At 55.2% G+C, this 19,330-nt stretch overlaps 1 protein-coding gene across 3 annotated transcripts; it reads left to right on the plus strand.

Annotated features, from left to right (window-relative positions):
• The first annotated feature begins 289 nt into the window (after positions 1 to 289).
• Positions 290 to 17,730, plus strand: KCNH6 (potassium voltage-gated channel subfamily H member 6). 3 transcript variants are annotated; one of them, XM_070393543.1, is made up of 14 exons: positions 290 to 365; positions 1,459 to 1,689; positions 5,361 to 5,522; positions 5,624 to 5,829; positions 6,167 to 6,592; positions 7,863 to 8,262; positions 9,269 to 9,468; positions 10,073 to 10,325; positions 13,321 to 13,514; positions 15,044 to 15,134; positions 15,464 to 15,565; positions 15,678 to 15,846; positions 16,505 to 16,688; positions 16,772 to 17,730. In XM_070393543.1, exons 1-14 carry the CDS (start codon positions 290 to 292, stop codon positions 17,063 to 17,065), a joined length of 2,988 nt encoding a protein of 995 aa, XP_070249644.1. In that variant the 3' UTR covers positions 17,066 to 17,730. The 3 variants fall into 3 exon arrangements, with proteins under 3 accessions (XP_070249644.1, XP_070249646.1, XP_070249645.1); XM_070393545.1 differs by lacking the exon at positions 15,464 to 15,565 and having other exon boundaries at positions 7,863 to 8,017; positions 8,177 to 8,262; positions 15,044 to 15,128; XM_070393544.1 differs by lacking the exon at positions 15,464 to 15,565 and having other exon boundaries at positions 15,044 to 15,128.
• The last annotated feature ends 1,600 nt before the right edge of the window (positions 17,731 to 19,330 follow it).

A 19,330-nucleotide genomic window follows, 5' to 3' on the forward strand; every position in this document is an offset into this window, starting at 1 on the left:
GGCCCCGCCCCTGCCCCATGGAGTCCGGGAGAAGTTGCCCCCGCCGCTGCCTCGGGCTCATTTCAGCACCGTGGCGCGGACAGCTCCCGGGCGGGCGCGGAGGGGAGGAGGCGCGGCGAGCCTCCCGCCGGGGAGGGTCAGGGCGGGTAGCGTACCGGAGCTGCAGGAGGGCGGGCGGGGCACCGAGGCCCGCGGCCCTCCTCGGGGGCGGCGCCGCTGAGAGTGAGGACAGGCGAAGGCGCCGGGAGCCGAGGTTCTGGTGGCTCCGGGCAGAGGCCGCGGCCAGAAGATGCCGGTCCGCAGGGGCCACGTCGCGCCCCAAAATACTTACCTGGACACCATCATCCGCAAGTTCGAGGGCCAGAGTGAGTGTGTGCGTCGGGGTGGGGGGACGATCTGGAGTTCTGTTTCCGTGGCAGGGGCAGTCGGACCCCTCTGCTAACTTTGAGTGGAGCAGGGTGGGGGATACCGGATGCTGAATGCAAAATTCTTTTTTTTTTTTTTTAAATATATTTTATTGATTTTTTACAGAGAGGAAGGGAGAGAGATAGAGAGAGTTAGAAATATCGATGAGAGAGAAACATCGATCAGCTGCCTCCTGCACATCTCCCACTGGGGATGTGCCCGCAACCCAGGTACATGCCCTTGACCGGAATCGAACCTGGGACCCTTCAGTCCGCAGGCCGACGCTCTATCCACCGAGCCAAACCGGTTTCGGCTGAATGCAAAATTCTTTGCTTTAATGTCCCCCCACACCATCTTCTCCAGCGGCCCCACTTACCTCAATGTCTGTCCTCTTCTCTTCTGGAGCACGAGTGTCAGCGCACAGCACCTGCCCGCCCCCCTCCCCGCCCCCGCCCCCCCCCCTCCCCCCGCTTTCACTGAGTTATTTTCTTTCCCCCCCAAGCCCTGACCTTCCCTTCTATCAATGCCCAGCTTCCGCCTCTTTACACACACACACACACACACACACACACTTCCTCCAGAGGTTTCCTTGACATTCTCCTCTTCACCGCCTGACCCTAACCCTCCCTGGTCTTTCTAGGAACTCCCCCAGGTCTGACCCCCAGGTCACACCCCTGCTCCCTCTTCCTGACCCTCTTCATTGTCTCCAGGAAGCCCTAGGCCTCCCACTTCACTGACCCCATTATTGCCCTGGTCTTCCCCACAATCCCCAGGACTGACTTTCCTTCCCCCACTTCTCAGGTCACTGTTCTGCTCCCTGCTTCTGACACCCTCCCCCCATTACTCTCAGGCTCCCCCATGACTCGGGCCTCCTTGGTTTCCTCGCCCTCCTCAGGCCCGACCTCTCCTTACCTCACTCTGGTCACTGCTCTGCTCCCCCATCTAGATACCCACCCCCACCCCCACTGCTGCCAAGAGTCCCTATAATTTTTCCCTCCCTGCCACCCAATTCTGGTTGCCATGGGCTTCCCCTCTCCCCCCTCCCCCCCCCAGGTCGAAAGTTCCTGATCGCCAATGCTCAGATGGAGAACTGCGCCATCATTTACTGCAACGATGGCTTCTGTGAACTCTTTGGCTACTCCCGAGTGGAGGTGATGCAGCGACCGTGCACCTGTGACTTCCTCACAGGCCCCAACACCCCACGAAGTGCCATGACCCGCCTGGCGCAGGCCCTGCTGGGGGCTGAGGAGTGCAAGGTGGACATCCTCTACTACCGCAAGGATGGTGAGGTGCCCTCGGGCCACAGGCTCTTGATCCTTCTCTTGTTCTGCCAGAGTGGCCATGGGGAGGGCACTGACCCTGGGACTAAGGGCCTGGATAAATCTCGTTTCCTGTCTGGGCCTCAGTTTCCTCATCTGTGTGGGGAAGTGATGGGCATTGGAGGTGATGCCTTTAGAGGTCCTTTTCAGAAACAGCACTTCAGGCTGAGCCACTGACTGGTCCTGGTTCTGGGCAGAGCCTCCCACTCCACCATCCCTCCCCCATGTCCCCAGTCTCCTGGCTGTCCACTCTGTCACTGTCAGCCCCAGCTGTCAGGCAACTGGGATGGAAATTAACTTTGCCTCATCTCTGTCTGCTCTGGGGATTAGGGGAGGAGTCAAGGCCTCTGTGGCCAAGTAAGGCATGGTGGCTGCTGGATGGGAAAGAGGGGTGGGTCTGGCTCACCCAGCCCTGGCTCCTTGGAAAGAGAAGGTCTGGAGATTGGCCTGACCTGGAGGCTCATTGAGTTTGGGATGTCACTGCCAAATTTACTGCAAGCAGAACAGAAGCATAGGGCAGGGCCTGATGATAAAGACTTCTGCAGGCCTTTGAAGCCCTTCCCCAGGACCTCTGAGGCGCTATTGGATGAAGCATGGGAGCGGGGTGGGGGGTGGGGGGGGGGGGGGGTAGTAGATGGGTGGGAACTAGGATCATAAAAGTCCCTTTGAAATGACCTGGACCGGTGCCTCCCCCCCCCCCACCCCCACCTCCCCACACACACACACTCATCTGGTTCTGCATCAAAATTACCTGGGGCTTGTTTTCCAAAACACACCTTCCCTAGAGAGAGGCTGACTCAGAAGTGTGAGGTGAGGCCCAAGCAGGTATATTTGGAAAAATCCCCCTGGTGGTTCAAATGTTCTCCTAAATTTGGGAACCACTGGCTTAGGTAAATCCTTTCACTTCATGGATGAAGAAACTGAGGCTTAAGAAAAAGAAGGGACTTGACGAGAATCCTACTGCTGGGGTCCAACCTGGGGCTGGATTCCAGGTCTTTGGATCCTTTCCTAGAGATATCTCTGTGCTGAGTAACCCCAAGAGGGGAGGAAGGGCCCCAACTGCCTCTGTGCTCAGAGGCAGGACTTTGGGGAGAGTCATGAGGGCCATCTGAGTGCAGACACAGGTCAGGCACCTCTGGATGGGAACTGAGCAGGACTGAAGCTTAAGTTCCAGGGGCCAGGTGTGTGTGTGTGTGTGTGGAGCACGGGTGTAAGCGTGAATGTGAACACGTGTGTGAGTGCGTGTGTGTGTGTGTGTGTGTGTGTGTGTAAGGGCTTCCAGGGTGCTTCTTGGGCAGGTCCTGGCTGTCCCTGTGGCTGTCTCCTGCTGTTGCCACCCAAGTGAATGCAGAGGTAGAGATTAGGTGACAAGGAAGAATCTATCTGGCTTAGTGCGGCGGCACTCACAGGGTTAATGAAGTCAGAATATTTTAAAAAGCTGTGATCTCACCTCCTCATGTCATTGCAGGGAGGAGGTGACAGTCAGGGGAGTGAGAAGGGTCCTGGAAGAACAGGATGGGACAGTAGGAAATGAGGGCGAACAACAGGTCCTTCTCTGTCCCTCTCCTTGACCCCAGAGCTCTACCTTGGCCCCAGAGGGGTGAGGGCTGATTCTAGCACCTGGAGAAGTCAGATCAGGATTATTAGGGTCTCCTCAGCACTCGGCATGTGACTGGGCAGGGGCAGAGGTCAAGGCCAGGCCTTGGCCCTCTGAGGTTAGAACTTAGGTTTTCGGAATCCTCCACCTATATCAGAAGGGACCCTGGCATGCACTCACCCACATATTCACATTCACACTGATACCCATGAAAGCGGACCCCAGGGGAAAATGGAAAATTATATACCTGATGCCCCCAAATGCCAGTCTATTCCCACTTCTACTGCAAGCCCTTTCCTGTCCTGTAGTCCAAGCCTTTGACCACCTGGACCTGCCTGAAATTGGCCCGAAAAGGGAGCCCAGAAAAGGGAGCTGCTCAGCCTGCATTAGCCTAGAGGAAGGATGTGGTTCTCGGATGATTTGTTTACCCTATGGTCCACTCTGACCACATGACCTTTTTAAAAAATCATATTAACATACATCTTACAATCCTGCTGAGGGGCATCCTAATGCTGACTTCCTCTCAGTGCCCGTGACTCACAGGCGCTGGGCTGACAAGAGTGCCAGGCCCTGGCCTGGGAGGCAGGCCTACAGCACTGCGGCCCCAGGAGTGGGTCACAGAGGCAGGTGGGTGGCCTCGCCTTGGTGTGGATGTCTCCCCTGGGGCCCAGTACAGCAGCTGGCAGATGACTGCCTGGTGCCTGGGAGTCTGGGAATCTGATCCAGGAGATTCCTGCTTCCAGGGAGGAACGTGGGAGGGAGGATGGAGACAGCTCAGCTGTATCCCGTGCTGATGGCTGTGAGGAGATACCGAGGGAAGTGAGCGCTAAATGGAGAGCCAGGAGAAGAGTGATTCTAGTCGACCCCAACGTAGCAATATTCCGGCCCAGCCAACCTCCTACCCCCTCACATTTACATATACATTCATTCACTCCATAAACAAACAACACCTGGGACAGGTGCTGGCCGCTGGCAAATGAGACAGACCCAAACCTGGGCAGCTCCCTCTTCTGACTTGCATGTTTACCTGAGGCCCCTGCCCTTTAGAATCCTGCCCTTTGGGCCTGACACCCCCAATAGTTTGAGTTGAGGGACAGAGGACCACCAGGTACTATGGAGAGCAGGCTCACGGGGTGTCCACCCACTCACCCAGCCCAACGGCAATTTTAGCTTGTTCTGTTCCATCCACCTACAGAGGCAGGGGAGCAAGACCCTGTAGCAAAATAAGGAACAGTGAGGCAAACAGCTGGGGCTGGGCTGCCCAAAAGGATGGAGAGAGTGGCAGGAGGGGCCTGTCCTGTCCCCACACTGCCATCTCTCTCCTTCTCCAGACCCTAGGCCATTCACTGCCCTGCCCTCTCCCCAATCCCAGCGCCTCTGCTTTGAAGCTCTGCTCCCCTTCCAGGCCTGGAGCAGCAGCCTGGCCTTCACTCAAGCATCCCCATCCCAGACAAGCCCCGCCCCTCTCCAAGCTGTTGTGTACTGAGAGTTCAGGGATCCCTGCTCCATGTCTCCGCCCAGCCCCAGCAGGTCAGTTTCTCAGAACCCAGGCTCTCATCTGCAGAATTGGGGTCTCTGCCTCCCCACAAAAACCCACTGGGCTCCACCACGGAGACTGAAACCTAATGTGCCCACTGGCTCAGTCAATGATAAGATCCCTCCAGTGTCAGCTTTGTGGGCTGGGAACATGGGAGCTGAACCCAGGGCCAGCCAGAGCTTCATGGGGTAGAATGCCCAACCCACCTCCCCACTTAATCCACCCCCATCTGCTCTGCTTTAATTACAGCAGAAGCAAACCTCAAGGTTAAGCCCTGAGCTGAGGCCTGAGCACAGACTTGGACCTGATGCTACATTATCTCCTAATCAGCAGCTTAGCTGCTCTCCCCACCTCTGCCCTGTAGCATCACCAACCCTCATCTAGGCCTGCTCACCCTGTGGCTGCCCTTAATTTTACTTTTACCCAGCCCCCTTCCCAGCTTCCCCTGGCCAGGTTCCCGCAGGAGAGGACCCCTTCAGTGACACCCCCATGGTGTCTGCAGCCTCCAGTTTCCGCTGCCTGGTGGACGTGGTGCCCGTGAAGAATGAGGACGGGGCCGTCATCATGTTCATCCTCAACTTCGAGGATCTGGCCCAGCTCCTGGCCAAGAGCGGGAGCCGCAGCCTGTCCCAGCGCCTGTTGTCCCAGAGCTTCCTGGGCTCTGGTGAGGAGGGGTGCAGGTGGTGGAGGGAGGGGTGAGTGGGGGCACCAAGTAGAGCAGCTGGTCCCTGACCCTGGCTGCTCTGACCCTGGCCCTGATTTCAGAGGGCTCTCACGGCAGGCCCGGTACGCAGGGGCCTGGCATGGGCAGGGTCAAGTACAGGACCATCAGCCAGATTCCGCAGTTCACACTCAACTTTGTGGAGTTCAACCTGGAGAAGCACCGCTCGGGCTCCACCACGGAAATTGAGATCATCGCACCCCACAAGGTGGTGGAGCGGACCCAGAATGTCACGGAGAAGGTCACCCAGGTTTGGCCTGCAGGGCAAGGCAGACCGGGCTGTGCTGGGCCATGAGGGTGGGAGGGGCAGAGGGGAGAGGGCTCAGCTGCATGCAATAACCAACCCCCGCCTAGGATATGTGAGAGGTAGTCAGGGTTCCCTGGTGCTCAGGACCTGTCCAGGCCCCAGACTAGCTACACACCTCAAATTCAGCTCTTTCCATGGAAGGAGCTGGCCCCAGGGAAGGTCTTCATTGGTCCAGGCTCCACAGGGCCTTCCCAGGCGTCACCCCTACATCTTCACCGCCCCCAGACCCATCTCACCAGCAGCAGCTGCCCCACTGACCTCCCCATGGCCCCCACCCCAGGTCCTGTCCCTGGGTGCAGATGTGCTGCCCGAGTATAAGTTGCAGGCGCCACGCATCCACCGCGGGACCCTCCTGCACTACAGCCCCTTCAAGGCCGTATGGGACTGGCTCATCCTGCTGCTGGTCATCTACACAGCCGTCTTCACACCCTACTCAGCCGCCTTCCTGCTCAGCGACCAGGACGAGTCTCAGCGCGGGGACTGCAGCTACACCTGCAGCCCCCTCACCGTGGTGGACCTCATCGTGGACATCATGTTTGTCGTGGACATTGTCATCAACTTCCGCACCACCTATGTCAACACCAACGATGAGGTGGTCAGCCACCCCCGCCGCATCGCCGTCCACTACTTCAAGGGCTGGTTCCTCATTGACATGGTGGCAGCCATCCCCTTCGACCTGCTCATCTTCCGCACTGGCTCTGATGAGGTGAGTGAACCTGCAGCCCTGGGGCCTCCCTGGCCTCACAGCCCTGGGTGCAGAGAGTACCTGGCACTGGGCACCTTTGCCAAAGCAAGTGGAGGTGAGAAGGGGGCAGACATCTCCTGTCATCTCCCAGCCCTGGAAAAGGACCACCGAGGCTGTGCCCCAGGCCTGGGTGGCCTCCCTGTGCTCCACAACTCAGCCCCTTCTGGGATGGGCATTTCTATAGTCCCAGGTTCTCACGCTGACTTCTAAACCACACTCATCTTGGAGTTAGAAAGGGAATATGCAAGCTGCTCCTTAATGCAGCCTGACCCCTCCTCACCCCTGAGCCCATCCACTTCCCATAGCTGATGTGAGGGCATTTTCATGCTTTTCTTAAAGCTTCTAGTCCCACTCTGTCCTTTCCCCCACCTCTTTGGGATCAGCTTTCCACTCCAATCAGCTCTGCCTTTTGTGTTCCGGTCACACACACACACCCCCACCCCCCGCCCCAATCACCCCAGCCTGTGCAGCAGGGTCTGTCCCTCATGACTCCCTGCTCCCATGCCCACCCATTCCCAAAAATCTTTCCCCAAATCCTCTCTCCTCCTCTCTACCCACAGCCCCTGCCTGGACACGGAGTGGCCTTCTTACCCATGTCTGCCCCAGCCCCACACCTGCCAGCCATACTCCTTCCACAAAGAAGCCAGAGAGAGTTTCAGATCACTCAGATGACCCTGTTACTTATCTGGCCCTGTCCTCAGAACCTTAAGTGGCTACCCAGTGGCTTGGGATAAAAGCCACTCTCCTTCTGGTACCTCAGGCCCACAGGAAAAGCCCTTGCCCATCTTCCAGGCTCATTTCTCTAGACGCTGCCATCTTCCTCACTAAGCTCCCGGCTGCAACACCACTCTTGGTTTCCCACTTCTAGGCCTTTGCTCTTGCTGCTCCTTGAGCCTGGAATGCCTTTCCCCTCTCCCTCCTATCTGCCTGGAGGCCCATCCTCATCTCTCAAGACTCAGCTCATGTGTCACCTTATCTCTGCAGCCTCCCTGCTCTGCTCCTGCAGACTTGACCTCTCCTTCCTCTGTGCTCTCCCTGGATTTCTGTCCCAGTAACTGTAACACTGCTTTTGAGCTCCTTAAGGTCCCACTCTGTGTCCCACTGCCAAGAGCCTGGCCCCAAGCAGGTTTTTCATGAGTGTTTGTTGAATGACTACGTGACCATATGTGGTCCTGAGCTCAGACTTTCAAGGGCTGACCGCTAGCCCCATGGCCCTTCCCTGCCCCTCCAGACCACAACCCTGATTGGGCTGCTGAAGACTGCTCGGCTGCTGCGACTGGTGCGCGTGGCCAGGAAGCTGGACCGCTACTCTGAGTACGGGGCAGCCGTGCTCTTCCTGCTCATGTGCACCTTTGCGCTCATCGCGCACTGGCTGGCCTGCATTTGGTATGCCATCGGCAACGTGGAGCGGCCCTACCTGGAGCCCAAGATCGGCTGGCTGGACAGCCTGGGCGTGCAGCTCGGCAAGCGCTACAATGTCAGCGACCCTGCCTCAGGCCCCTCGGTGCAGGACAAGTACGTCACTGCCCTCTACTTCACCTTCAGCAGCCTCACCAGCGTGGGCTTCGGCAACGTCTCCCCCAACACCAACTCAGAGAAGGTCTTCTCCATCTGCGTCATGCTCATCGGCTGTGAGTGCCACCTCATGCCCCGGGCCTTACCCGTAGAGTTTGATTTTTAGTTTTGTAGTGAAACGTAACAGCCCATAGTAATAATGTGTGTGATAAGCGGAGCCTAAGCATACAGCGCAATGAAACGTTGCGTGTATGCACCAAGTATACACAGGATTTAACACCCTGCAGCCCTCGCTATGTGCCAGGAACCAGGAGCAGCTACATCATTTGCAGGGTCCAGTGCAAAATGAAAATGGAGAGCCTTTCCTTAAAAAAATATTAGGATTTCAAGACTATGACAGCAGAAAATTAAACCAAATGCGGGGCCCTTCTTAGCACAGGTCGCATGCCTAGGAAGCCAGACCTGCCAGGCACTTTCCTAAGTGCTTATCAAAGGCCCACATTCCCTTCCAGTCACTACCCACATAAGGGCCATATTATGAACCCCATTTACAGACCAAGAAACCAAAGGTCCTAACCTACCAGGGGATACCCAGGGACCCAGTTCCAGTCCCGGGGCCCTTCCCAGGGCTGTGTGTGCTCAGGCTCTGCACTGTGCTGCCAGCTTCCCAAGACACCCAGTCTAGGAATGTGAGAGGCACTGTGGGATTTTACACGTAGATGAAGTTGTCATGTTCAGAGTATTTAGAGATGTGAAAGCCCAGAAAAACAAAAACAACAAGGAAGGGAAAAAAAGGATGAAAACAAGACCAAGAGTTTTCCCTTTATTATACTTTTACAGCTGAGTGAGAAAGCAAATTTGAACTAAAAAATTCCATTGCCCTAGTTCTTTCTCTCAGGAGTTTGGCCTCTGGGCCCAGGAAGATGCCAAGAGGCAGAGGGCAGAGGGAGGAGGGCAGGAAGCCCAGGGACCTCTGTCCCCCAGCTGACCTCGTGCTGTTCTGGGCACTTCTGACTCAGTCCTGGACAGAGGAAGAGGGGGGCTTGAGGCAGGCCCTGGGGTGGGGTGGCCTGGTGGGGATGCAGAGGAGCTCACTCCCCGAACCCCGGCTCCCCGCCCCAGCCCTCATGTATGCCAGCATCTTTGGCAACGTGTCCGCCATCATCCAACGCCTGTACTCGGGCACTGCCCGCTACCACACGCAGATGCTGCGAGTCAAGGAATTCATTCGCTTCCACCAGATCCCCAACCCGCTGCGGCAGCGCCTGGAAGAGTACTTCCAGCACGCCTGGTCCTACACCAATGGCATCGACATGAACGCGGTGAGCCCGGCCGCACTGCCCGGGGTGGGATGGGCGACCCAACTCAAGTCCCACTCTTTTTTTTTCTTTTCTTCTTTTTTAATATTTTTGTTTATTTCAGAGAGTAAGGAAGAGGGAGAAAGAGAGATAGAAACATCAATGATGAGAGGTATCCATTGATATCTCCCAACTGGGAACTGAGCCTGCAACCCAGGCATGTGCCCTTGACCAGAATTGAACTTGGGACCCTTCAGTCCAGAGGTCGACATTTTATCCACTGAGCCAAACTGGCTAAGGGCTCTTATTAAAATATATATTTTTTTCATTGATTTCAGAAAGGAAGGGAGAGGAAAAATGAGATAGAAACATCAATGATGAGAAAGAATCATCGATAGGCTGCTTCCAGCACGCCCCCAACTGGGGATCGAGCCCACAACCTGAGCATGTGCCCTTGACAGGAATGGAACCCAGGACCCTTCAGGCTCACTCTCTATCCACTGAGCCAAACCAGCTAGGACAAGTCCCACTCTTGCTAATGGGGGAGAGAAGGTCCCGGGCTCAGGGCGCCCCCCAAAGCCTTCCCTGCCCGCTCCCTCAGCCCCACCCCTCCCACCTCGCCTCGCAGGTGCTGAAAGGCTTCCCGGAGTGCCTGCAGGCCGACATCTGCCTGCACCTCCACCGAGCGCTGCTGCAGCACTGCCCCGCCTTCCGTGGCGCTAGCAAGGGCTGCCTGCGCGCGCTGGCCGTCAAGTTCAAGACGACGCACGCGCCACCTGGGGACACGCTGGTGCACTTTGGAGACGTGCTCTCCACGCTCTACTTCATCTCCCGCGGCTCCATCGAGATCCTGCGCCAGGACGTGGTCGTGGCCATCCTAGGTGGGTCAGGCGGGAAGCGTGGGGTGGGGTGCGGTGGGGGGACTGGAGATGTCCTGCCTGGACCACTCCGTTACTGGTGATGGTGGTGGCACCTTTTATGACCTGCATGTGCTGAGCGTGTGCCAGAGAGCTTTATCCCCGGCTTGCTGAATCCTTAAAACGAACCTCTGCCATAGGTCCACTTTCCTGATAGGGAAGTTGAGGCTCAGAGAGATCATGCTGGTAAGTGGCCACGCAGGGACTCCAGGGCAATATGTCTGACTCAGAAGTCCAGGCAGGCAGGCTTCTACCGTCTTTCACTTTAGGGGAGCACAGGGTGAGAGGATGAGGGTTTGTCATGGGTGGAGGGGAGGGGTCTTCGGTGTGATTCAGCACAACTACAGGGAAGGCTGGACTTTGGAGGAAGGAAATGAGCACTGGGGGCGGGGGCAGATGTGGGGCACAGCCTCTGCCCCTTACCAGCTGTGTCCGTGTGACCTGGGGCAGGTCACTTCACGTTTCTGAGCTTCACAGGGTTCTCTCTTTCTCATCTTCCTCGCCTCCCCTCCCCCAACTTCAGCCACCCCAAGTCCCTGACCAGGACATCAGCCTTGCCCTCCCTTGGGTCTCCATGGCCCGGCCCTCCTCCAGCACCCCTGGTCAGGCCCCCTATGCCCACTCCTTCCCCTCTGGTCTACCCTCAGCTGGTGTCCACCACGCGTGGGGCTCTGGTGTCTTCTCATCCTACACTCTCACCTGGGCCAGCTCCTTGCTCCCAGGGTCTCAACCTCCATCTGTGCCACAAGCACTCCCAGAACTCTGTCCTAGCCCCAATCTCTCCTTAGACAAGAATATTCCGTTCCTTCCTGGGCATGGCCACCCTTCTATTCCTGAGGCAGAGCAAACAACATATCTCAACCTGAAATCTCCATCTGCCCTCAGAAGCAGCTCCTTTGGCATCCCCGTCACTGTGAACCACCCATTGCCTGAGCCAGAGACCTTCCTGCCCCCATCATCCAGGCAGCCACAGAGCCCCTCTGTCTCCCTCTCTGTCCCACACGCGTCTCCTTGTCCCTGCCTGGGTCTAGCCCTCATAGTGTCCTTCCTGGACAGGGTATCCGGAGCTCCTTTCCCATGTTCCTGCATCTGGTCTACTCCCACTCTCCGTCTTCCACCTTCTGCCAGTGACCTGAAATTCACATCTGTGCATACTCCTCTTCTGTTCAAAATCTTCCATGGGCCCCCCTGGCTCACAGGACAAGAGTGGATACCTGTGGGCACAGTCTTCCCCAGTCTAGCTACCCTAAGTCCTGCCACCCTCCCCCTGGTACTTCCGGTTCCAGCCATGCAAACTACTTATCACTCTCTAAAGCTGCCTGTCGGTCACACATCCCTGCCTTTGCAAGTGCTGCAGCTCCTCTTGGGGCACCTACCTTGCACCCCTGCCTGGCAGGCTCTGGTCACTCTTCAAGGCTGAGCTCAAGCACAGACTCCTCTCTCAGACCTTCCCTCACTGCCAGCCTATTTTAGAAGCACCATGCGTGTGGGAGGGATAATAATTATTATTAATAATTAAGAAGCCAGTCCAATCTAAGTTTCAGTCAGAGACATGAACTCTCATTTTGTCCTGAGTGGAAATGGACTTTAGATCATAATCCTTCATCTACTAGAAAACCATCGCTTTATAATGTTGCCCAGATTTCAAGATCCCGGGTTTCATAGGTAATCCTGGCAAGTCCCTTTCATCTTTAGGCCTCAGTCCCCTCTTTCGTGAATGACCTTTGATCTTCTTCTCTTGGGGGACATGTCCTGGCCTCCATCCATCTTTGTCTGTGACCCTTGTTACAGCATGACCAGACTGAGGGGGCTGGACTTTCCTGCAGGGAGCTCAGACATCAAAGCATTCAGCACCCAGCCCTGGGCTCTCTGCCCCCAGCCCTGACTATAGCACTGACCACACACTGTTTTACTGCCAGATTGCCTTTCTCCTTGGGGCCCAGTCCTCATCAATTCTCACAACCCAGCCCCCACTTCAGTTCCTCTGTAAGCCCCCCTCCTCCCTGCTCCCCAACCACTCCTAGTAGATGAGCCCCTCCCTCTTCTATGGCACCATAGCTCTTGGCTCTTCCCTGTTCTAAGGTCAAAGGTCATTCTGTAATCTAGTTCTTGCTTATGTGCCTATCTCACGTGGATGTGAGGGTGGGACAGCATCTTATTCATGTTTACATCCTGTGGCCAGCACTATACCTGACACCAGGAGGGCCCAATACCCTCATCACATGCCCCAAGTGTCAGCCCATGTCCATCCTGTGACATCTATCGATACCAATGCCTTGAATTGCCTCTTGCTATTCAAGGTACTTTCTCAAGCATCATATCTGCTCCTCTGGACAGCCCAGGGGGGTAGACAAGGGAGATATGGTTATACCCATTTTAGAGATGTGGACACTGGGGTCCAAAGAGGGGAAGTGAGTTCCCGGGCTTCCTCTGCCAGTGTCATGCTGGTTACCTGGCCCCACAATGGGGAGTGGGAACACAAAGAGACAGAAGCATCGGGCCCTGAGCTGGGGGCTAGGTGCTCCTGGCCTTGGACTCCCTGCACTCTTACGTCACTGCAGCAGGCTGCGGAGAGGGGAAGAGGTTGAGCAGGGAGCCTTTAGTGTCCTTTACTGCCCACTGACCCCCAGGGTGGGGGTAGGGCAGTCCCAAAGCATGTGGAACTAGGAGGGGGGATTCTGATAGAGGATGGCCCGGAGGGTCCAGAGACAGCTGGAGCACCCACGTTCTGGAAGCGGGGGGTGTCTCTGCAGAGCTCAAAGGACAAGGTAAGCGCACACTCCTCATCCCCAGCCAGGACATCCAGCCTTGTCCCCAGAGCTTGATCCTGAGCACCTGACCCCCCTGGCAGAATCCCTGGGGTGAGAGAGAGGTCATGGACAAGGGACCCTCAGGGAAGAGCCTTAGAAGAGAGCTTGGAGCCAGATCCTAGAGAAACCCCCACCCCTCTGGCTGGCAGGAAAGAATGACATCTTTGGGGAGCCTGTTAGCCTCCACGCCCAGCCGGGCAAATCCAGTGCAGACGTGCGGGCCCTGACCTACTGCGACCTGCACAAGATCCAGCGGGCAGACCTGCTGGAGGTGCTGGACATGTACCCTGCCTTCGCGGACAGCTTCTGGAGTAAGCTGGAAGTCACCTTCAACCTTCGGGACGTGAGTCTGGGCTGGGTGGGCCAGGATGGGGGGGTGGCCCTTGGCCAGCTGGTAACAGATAATGCCCAGGCAGCCTGCTGGTAGCTCCGCCTGCTTGGCCTGGGGGATCCATCTGAACACCTCCTTTTCTTTCAACCCATGCTGTGTTCTTTACCATAATTTCTTCTGTGCCTACCATGGCCTGCATAATGCTAAATATTATGATAGGTCCAATTATTGAGCACCTACTATGTGCTAAGCGCTGGGCTTCTTTTACATTATCTCATTTAATCCTTTTTCTGGCAAATGCTGTTATTATCCCCATTTCCCAGATGAGGAAACTGAGGGCCAGAGAGGATACATTGACCAAAGCCATTCAGCCCCACAGTAAGCCATACATACAGTCAATGGCAGAGCCAAACTGTGGAGTCAGGTTTGTGCCACTCCCGAGCCCAGGCTTTGCCCGCCCTTTGTACCAAGCTGAGAGGGAGGGTGTGTGCCGTCCAGGGGCTCCTGGTGCCAGATCGTGGGGTGTAAAGAGTGAGAGAGCTGTCTCTCCTCTCAAGCTTATCACTCAGTGGAGGAGATTAAACAAGCCAGGAAAATAAAGAGCCACGCGGTTAAATAACCAAGGAGGTCACGAGGGTGTGCAGGGTTGCCAAGGAGTAGGATAGCCAGACAAGAATGCGTGGAGGCAGGGGTCTGGGATCAGCTAGTGGGAAGGAGGTGGCAGGCGTGCTTGTCAGGGGCAACAGTGGCTGAGGCCCCGGCTCTGAGCCCCTTTCCCCCCAACATAACACCCCACCCTGAGGAGGAGGGGCTCTGCTGGCCCAGACCCCACACCCAGGATGGAGGTTGTAGTGCTGAGACAGGTTTTCTTACTAAGTACAGCCCTCCCCACCCAGTGCCCTCTGCTCTTCCCCAGTCTCTCCCCTTCCCAACTGATCTGTCCAGGAGATACCTTGAAAGGGCCCTGCCTTGAGGGCCCCAGCCACTAGGAGCCACTAGCTGGCCCAAGTGCTCAGTGGCTGGATACCAGGGCAAGAGTGATGTGGTCTCCATGAGCACCTGCAGCCCCCTAGGGTGGCCCTAAGTGGAGGTACCAGAAGGGTGGGCTGCCGAGGGTGTTGCTGAGGGCACCTCCTGGACTGGGGGTTCCAGGCCCAGTCTCCTCAAAGGAGACTCCCATTGGCCATGCTGAGGGCGGGGGCATGGAAAGGGAGGACTGGAAGAACAGCTCCCCTGCCCCCTCCTCACATCCCCCCCCACCCCCCCGCAAAAAAATCAGGATGCTCAAAGTAGCCTTTCCCAAGACTCTGGGGGTCTGCATGCCTCCAAGCCTCTGTTATCCCCTGCCCACCCAGGCAGGAGGGAGCCTGCAGGAAGCTGCCTGGAGTATTATGGGAGAGCCCCGCCACCTGTCACCACTTTCTCACCTAGTTGTCACCAGGGCCACAGGGGGCAAGGGGAGGGGGGGCGGGGCAAGGGAGAACCAAGAGGCCCTGTCCCAGCTTTGGTCCCTGTTACTTGATGCTCTTGTTCCCCACAAGGCAGACGGGGGTCTCCAGTCATCACCCCAACAGGCTCCAGGCAATCAGGACCACCAAGGCTTCTTCCTCAGTGACGACCAGTCAGGTGAGCAAAGCCAGTCTCCACCAGCGTCTGCCTCCCCCAGCCCAAAGCCCCGGCCAGCCTCCTGCGCCTTCGCAGTCCTTTCATCCTGCTTCCTCGAGGAGAGGCCTCCCCAAACCCTGGATGAGTGGAGAGGGGCTCCCTCCCTAGGCTCGGCGCTGGAGGCCCTCTCACCCTTCCTCTCCAAGTCCTCAGAGCCTGGGTGAGGGCTAGCTGGGTGCCCAGTGCTGTCACAAGAAGGGGAATACTGACCACTCCTCTGGCAAGGCTCCAGGGAAACCACTAGGTTTTAGCTTCCTGGACAGTGAGGCCTGGGCTGGATGTCCCCACCCAGCCAGCCCCCAAAGCTGGGCCCCAGGCCCCCTCCCAGGGCTACAGCCTTATGGGTCATGGATACCAGACTTCTATGGAGACAGAACCTCATAGTCCTGGGCATGCAGGTGAGAAGAGCCACTCCTCCCGCCCTGTGTTCCCATTGCAGGTAGGGGAGGGGCATAGGCTCAGGTGCGGAACCAGCTAAACCAAGTTCAGGCTTTCCTTTGCCTCCTGCAGGTGCAGCCCCTTCCCTGAGCCTCTCAGATGCATCTGGCCTCTGGCCTGAGCTGCTACAGCAAGTGCCCCAAAGGCCAAGGCACAGCCCTCCAGACCCTCAGGGAGACCCAGACTGCTGGTCCCGAGAGCTGGGCCCCAGGCTAGAGCAACTCCAGGCCCAGATGAACCGGTGAGTGCCATGCAGGCCAGGTTCTGGTGGCTGCGGAGAGCAAGCCCAGCAGCAGGTGAGGCACGGATGCCCCCTCCTGGTGGTTCAGGAACCTCACAGGATGTCCTGTAAGTTTCAGAATGGCCAGCCCCACTTAACAGCGGGCCTGTAAGCACAATTCCTTAGATGGCTTGTCCCAGCAAACCCTGGAACATGTCAAGGAAGCTTTCTTGAGGGAGGGGCATAACTTCCTGTAGAAACAAACTTCAAGGGCCCTTGGGAAAGGGAGCTGTGGTGGCAGAATTAGGGCTTAGGGGCAGCACAATCCTGGGTTCAAATGCTGACTCTGCCTCTTACCAGCAAGAGTGTGGGCAAGTTACTTAATCACTCTGTGCCTTAGTTTGCCCTTTCAGAATACCCATATCAAAGCTTCTTGATGAAGACCGAATGACATGCAGACAGCACCTGGTCACTTATTTTCAAAGTTAGGGATGTGCTAGGGGACTTTGGGCAGAGGCTATGGACTGTAGCAAGGAAATGGCTTCAGATAGACCCCAGGCTGCCTTTCCAAGCATCAGAAACTGCATGTAGGCTACCAAATTGGGAGCTGTCCGAAGGTCCTGAACTGCCAACCCTAACCCCAACCCTGGCCCTGATCTTGACCCTGACTGTTTGGCAGGCTGGAATCCCGCCTGTCCTCAGACCTCAGCCGCATCCTACAACTCCTTCAGCAGCCCCTGCCCCAGGGCCACACTGGCTATATTCTGGGAGCGTCAGCTCATGACCTGGCCTTGTTTCCTGTGGCCTCAGCGACTCAGAGTCCAGGAACAAGGCTGCCCCAGGGTGCCCTGCCCCCTGCACAGGTGAGCTGGTGAGGTGTTCCCCAGGGGCTTGCCTGGAGGCTGCTGCATTCCTTCCCCCACCCCTTCTTTCTTGCCCTTCTCAGGCCCCATGCGGTGGTGACTTGGACCAACGCGAGCGGAAGCACAGGAACGCCTCCTCCGGGATGCCTCACCGGGCCATGGCAATGGACAAAACTCTGACACTGTCCTCTGAACTGGAGCATCCTGAGGGGCTCCTGTCATCCCTGGCCTCACCTCTGCATCCCCTGGAGGTACAGGGACTCGTCTGTGGTCCCCGCTTCTCCTCCCTCCCGGAATACCTCGACTCTGTCCCCAAGCAGCTGGAGTTCCCGAGACATGGCTCAGACCCTGGATTTGCAGGGAGTTGGAGCCACTGAACCCCAAGACAAAAGACACCATAAGGGGATCGAAGGTGGGTGAGGTGAGAGTGAAGGAGTTGAGGGAGGCAGAGAGCTGCCAAGAGGGACCTCTGAAAATCATTCTCTTTGAGTAGCTACAAACCGCTAACCCAGGTGACCCAAGATGGCAGAAGGGAGGAGGCTCAGGATTTGTCCCAGCCTCCAGGCCTCTGTTTAGATAGCAAGCCTGAAGGAGGGGCCAGCACCTTGGGTGTGGAGTTAGCTTACAGGGAGTGGGGTCAGTGAGGAAAAGACAAGTTTCTGATCTGTGTGAGAGAGAGCCTTGCTCTGGGCCCAGTGAAATCACCTTCTGGCTCACAACTATCCACTGCCTTTCAGCCCAGCACCCCAAATTGGTCAGACCTCCCCTGTGAGAGCCTGTGTCCTGGCTGGAGATACAAGTGTCCTCTGTAGTGGACACATCAAGGCACAGTGCTCCCACCCTCAGTGGCTCAGTCCCTGATGGCTTTGTGATGACCTCTGGGACTCTAGCGGACGGTGGAGTGTATCACAGCTAATAAAGTCTGCACATTTCATCTTGGGCTGGGTGTATAACTTACCTGAGGGTGATTATGTCCTTGACTCTGCCATGACTCCAACGACTCGGTTGTCTTCTTCAAGCCCTTCTCACAAAGAGCTGTGTTGGGGACTTGAAGATGGCTCTGCTGGACCCAGGAGCCCCTAAACCATGGAGCTCTTAGCCAGGCTGGGGTGAAAGGGAGTGAGAGGCACTGGCTTGGTGACCATTGGGAATCATGACAACAGTCGCCCTGTTCAGCGCACTGTGCTGACTGCCTTCAGATATTCGGTTATTTAATCCTCTCAAAAACCCTAAGGGGTCACTGTTATTCTCCCCATTTTAGAGACGTGGGGTCAAAAACAGAGAGACAAAAAACTTACACAAGCACGACTGGACTTTTGGTACCATTCTGCTTCCTGGTCTCGGTGCTGGTTACATGCGTGTGTTGTGAGAATATGTGCACTTTTATGTATAAATTATACTACAATAATAATAATAAAAAGGAATCTTGCCCACAATAGAGGAAAAGAAGGATGTAATTTCAACCCAAATGGTTTGGCTTGAGAATATGCACAGTTAACTTCCCCACTGAAATGGACTGTACCCGGTCACTGGCCTTCAGTCCTCTTTGCTCCATTATTCCCTAAAAGAATTTGAAAATGTATTTGCCTCTTCGCACATTTTTAAGTTGACATGTGAAGTATTTCATTATTAAGTTTAAACAGTTGTAAAGGATGTAATTTCCAGTGTGTTGTATATATTGACACTTTATAAGCTGTTTTATTGCTATGGATCCATTTTGATCCAAATAGCATAGTGATTTGTGAGCCAACATCATTCATTTTAAAAACACTAGCACAAGCACTTCTTTAACATCATTTATTTTTTCTCATAATTCCATTCTCTTCTTCTCAGTTTATACTACATATAATTTATTATCCTGCTTTAAAGTCTATTATTCATAATCTTATCATAACTATTTGCAACAGATATGTAAATTGAAAATATATAGTATACATTGAAATTTTAAGATTAATTTTTATAACATTACTAAGGCTTTAAGGGTTACACTTATTAGTACAGAGTTGTTCAAAACAACATAAATATACATTAAATTTTTATAGAAACTGAAATTTTATTGGAAATGCATCTCTTTCCTCTCAGTTCATGTGTGGATGAATACCCTTTTTAAAAAAATTAGAATAAGACAAGGTTCAGCAACAATTTTGTACCTATTTTTCTTTCCTTTAATAAAAACACAGAACTTAAGCACAGAGAAAACTTGTTCCTATAAATGGATGGGACTGTAGGGGGTTTGTGACATATAGCAGTGTCACTCAGTTCCTTGAATTCTTTCTGAGTTGTCTGATAACAATCACATTTACTATTTAAAACTGTATTTAGTGATACATCACAAGTCAATATAATCCTTTAATTTTGCTGAAAGCAAAGAATCGGAAACCATTTGATGACAAAGCTCTGGACCCTTCTCCAATTCAAACTCAGGACACAAAAATGTAGAGTTTGCTTAGCTTTTGCTTGGGGATCTGAGGCGAAAAAGGGATGGTAAGGAACCTAAAAAAACTTAGAGCCACGCTGGTCGGAAAGGTGCCTTACGAAAACCAGCCCTAGAATTCCTAGCATTTCTAGATGGACTGCATACGGCCCGGCCCCGAGAACACCGAGAACACCGGCGGGTCGGTCTGCACGCGGCGTGTCCGCCC

Source organism: Myotis yumanensis, unplaced genomic scaffold (assembly GCF_028538775.1).
Source record: "Myotis yumanensis isolate MYYU_CA2020_CCGP unplaced genomic scaffold, mMyoYum1.0.hap1 SCAF_16, whole genome shotgun sequence".
In the NCBI taxonomy this organism is placed as follows: Eukaryota; Metazoa; Chordata; class Mammalia; order Chiroptera; family Vespertilionidae; genus Myotis; species Myotis yumanensis.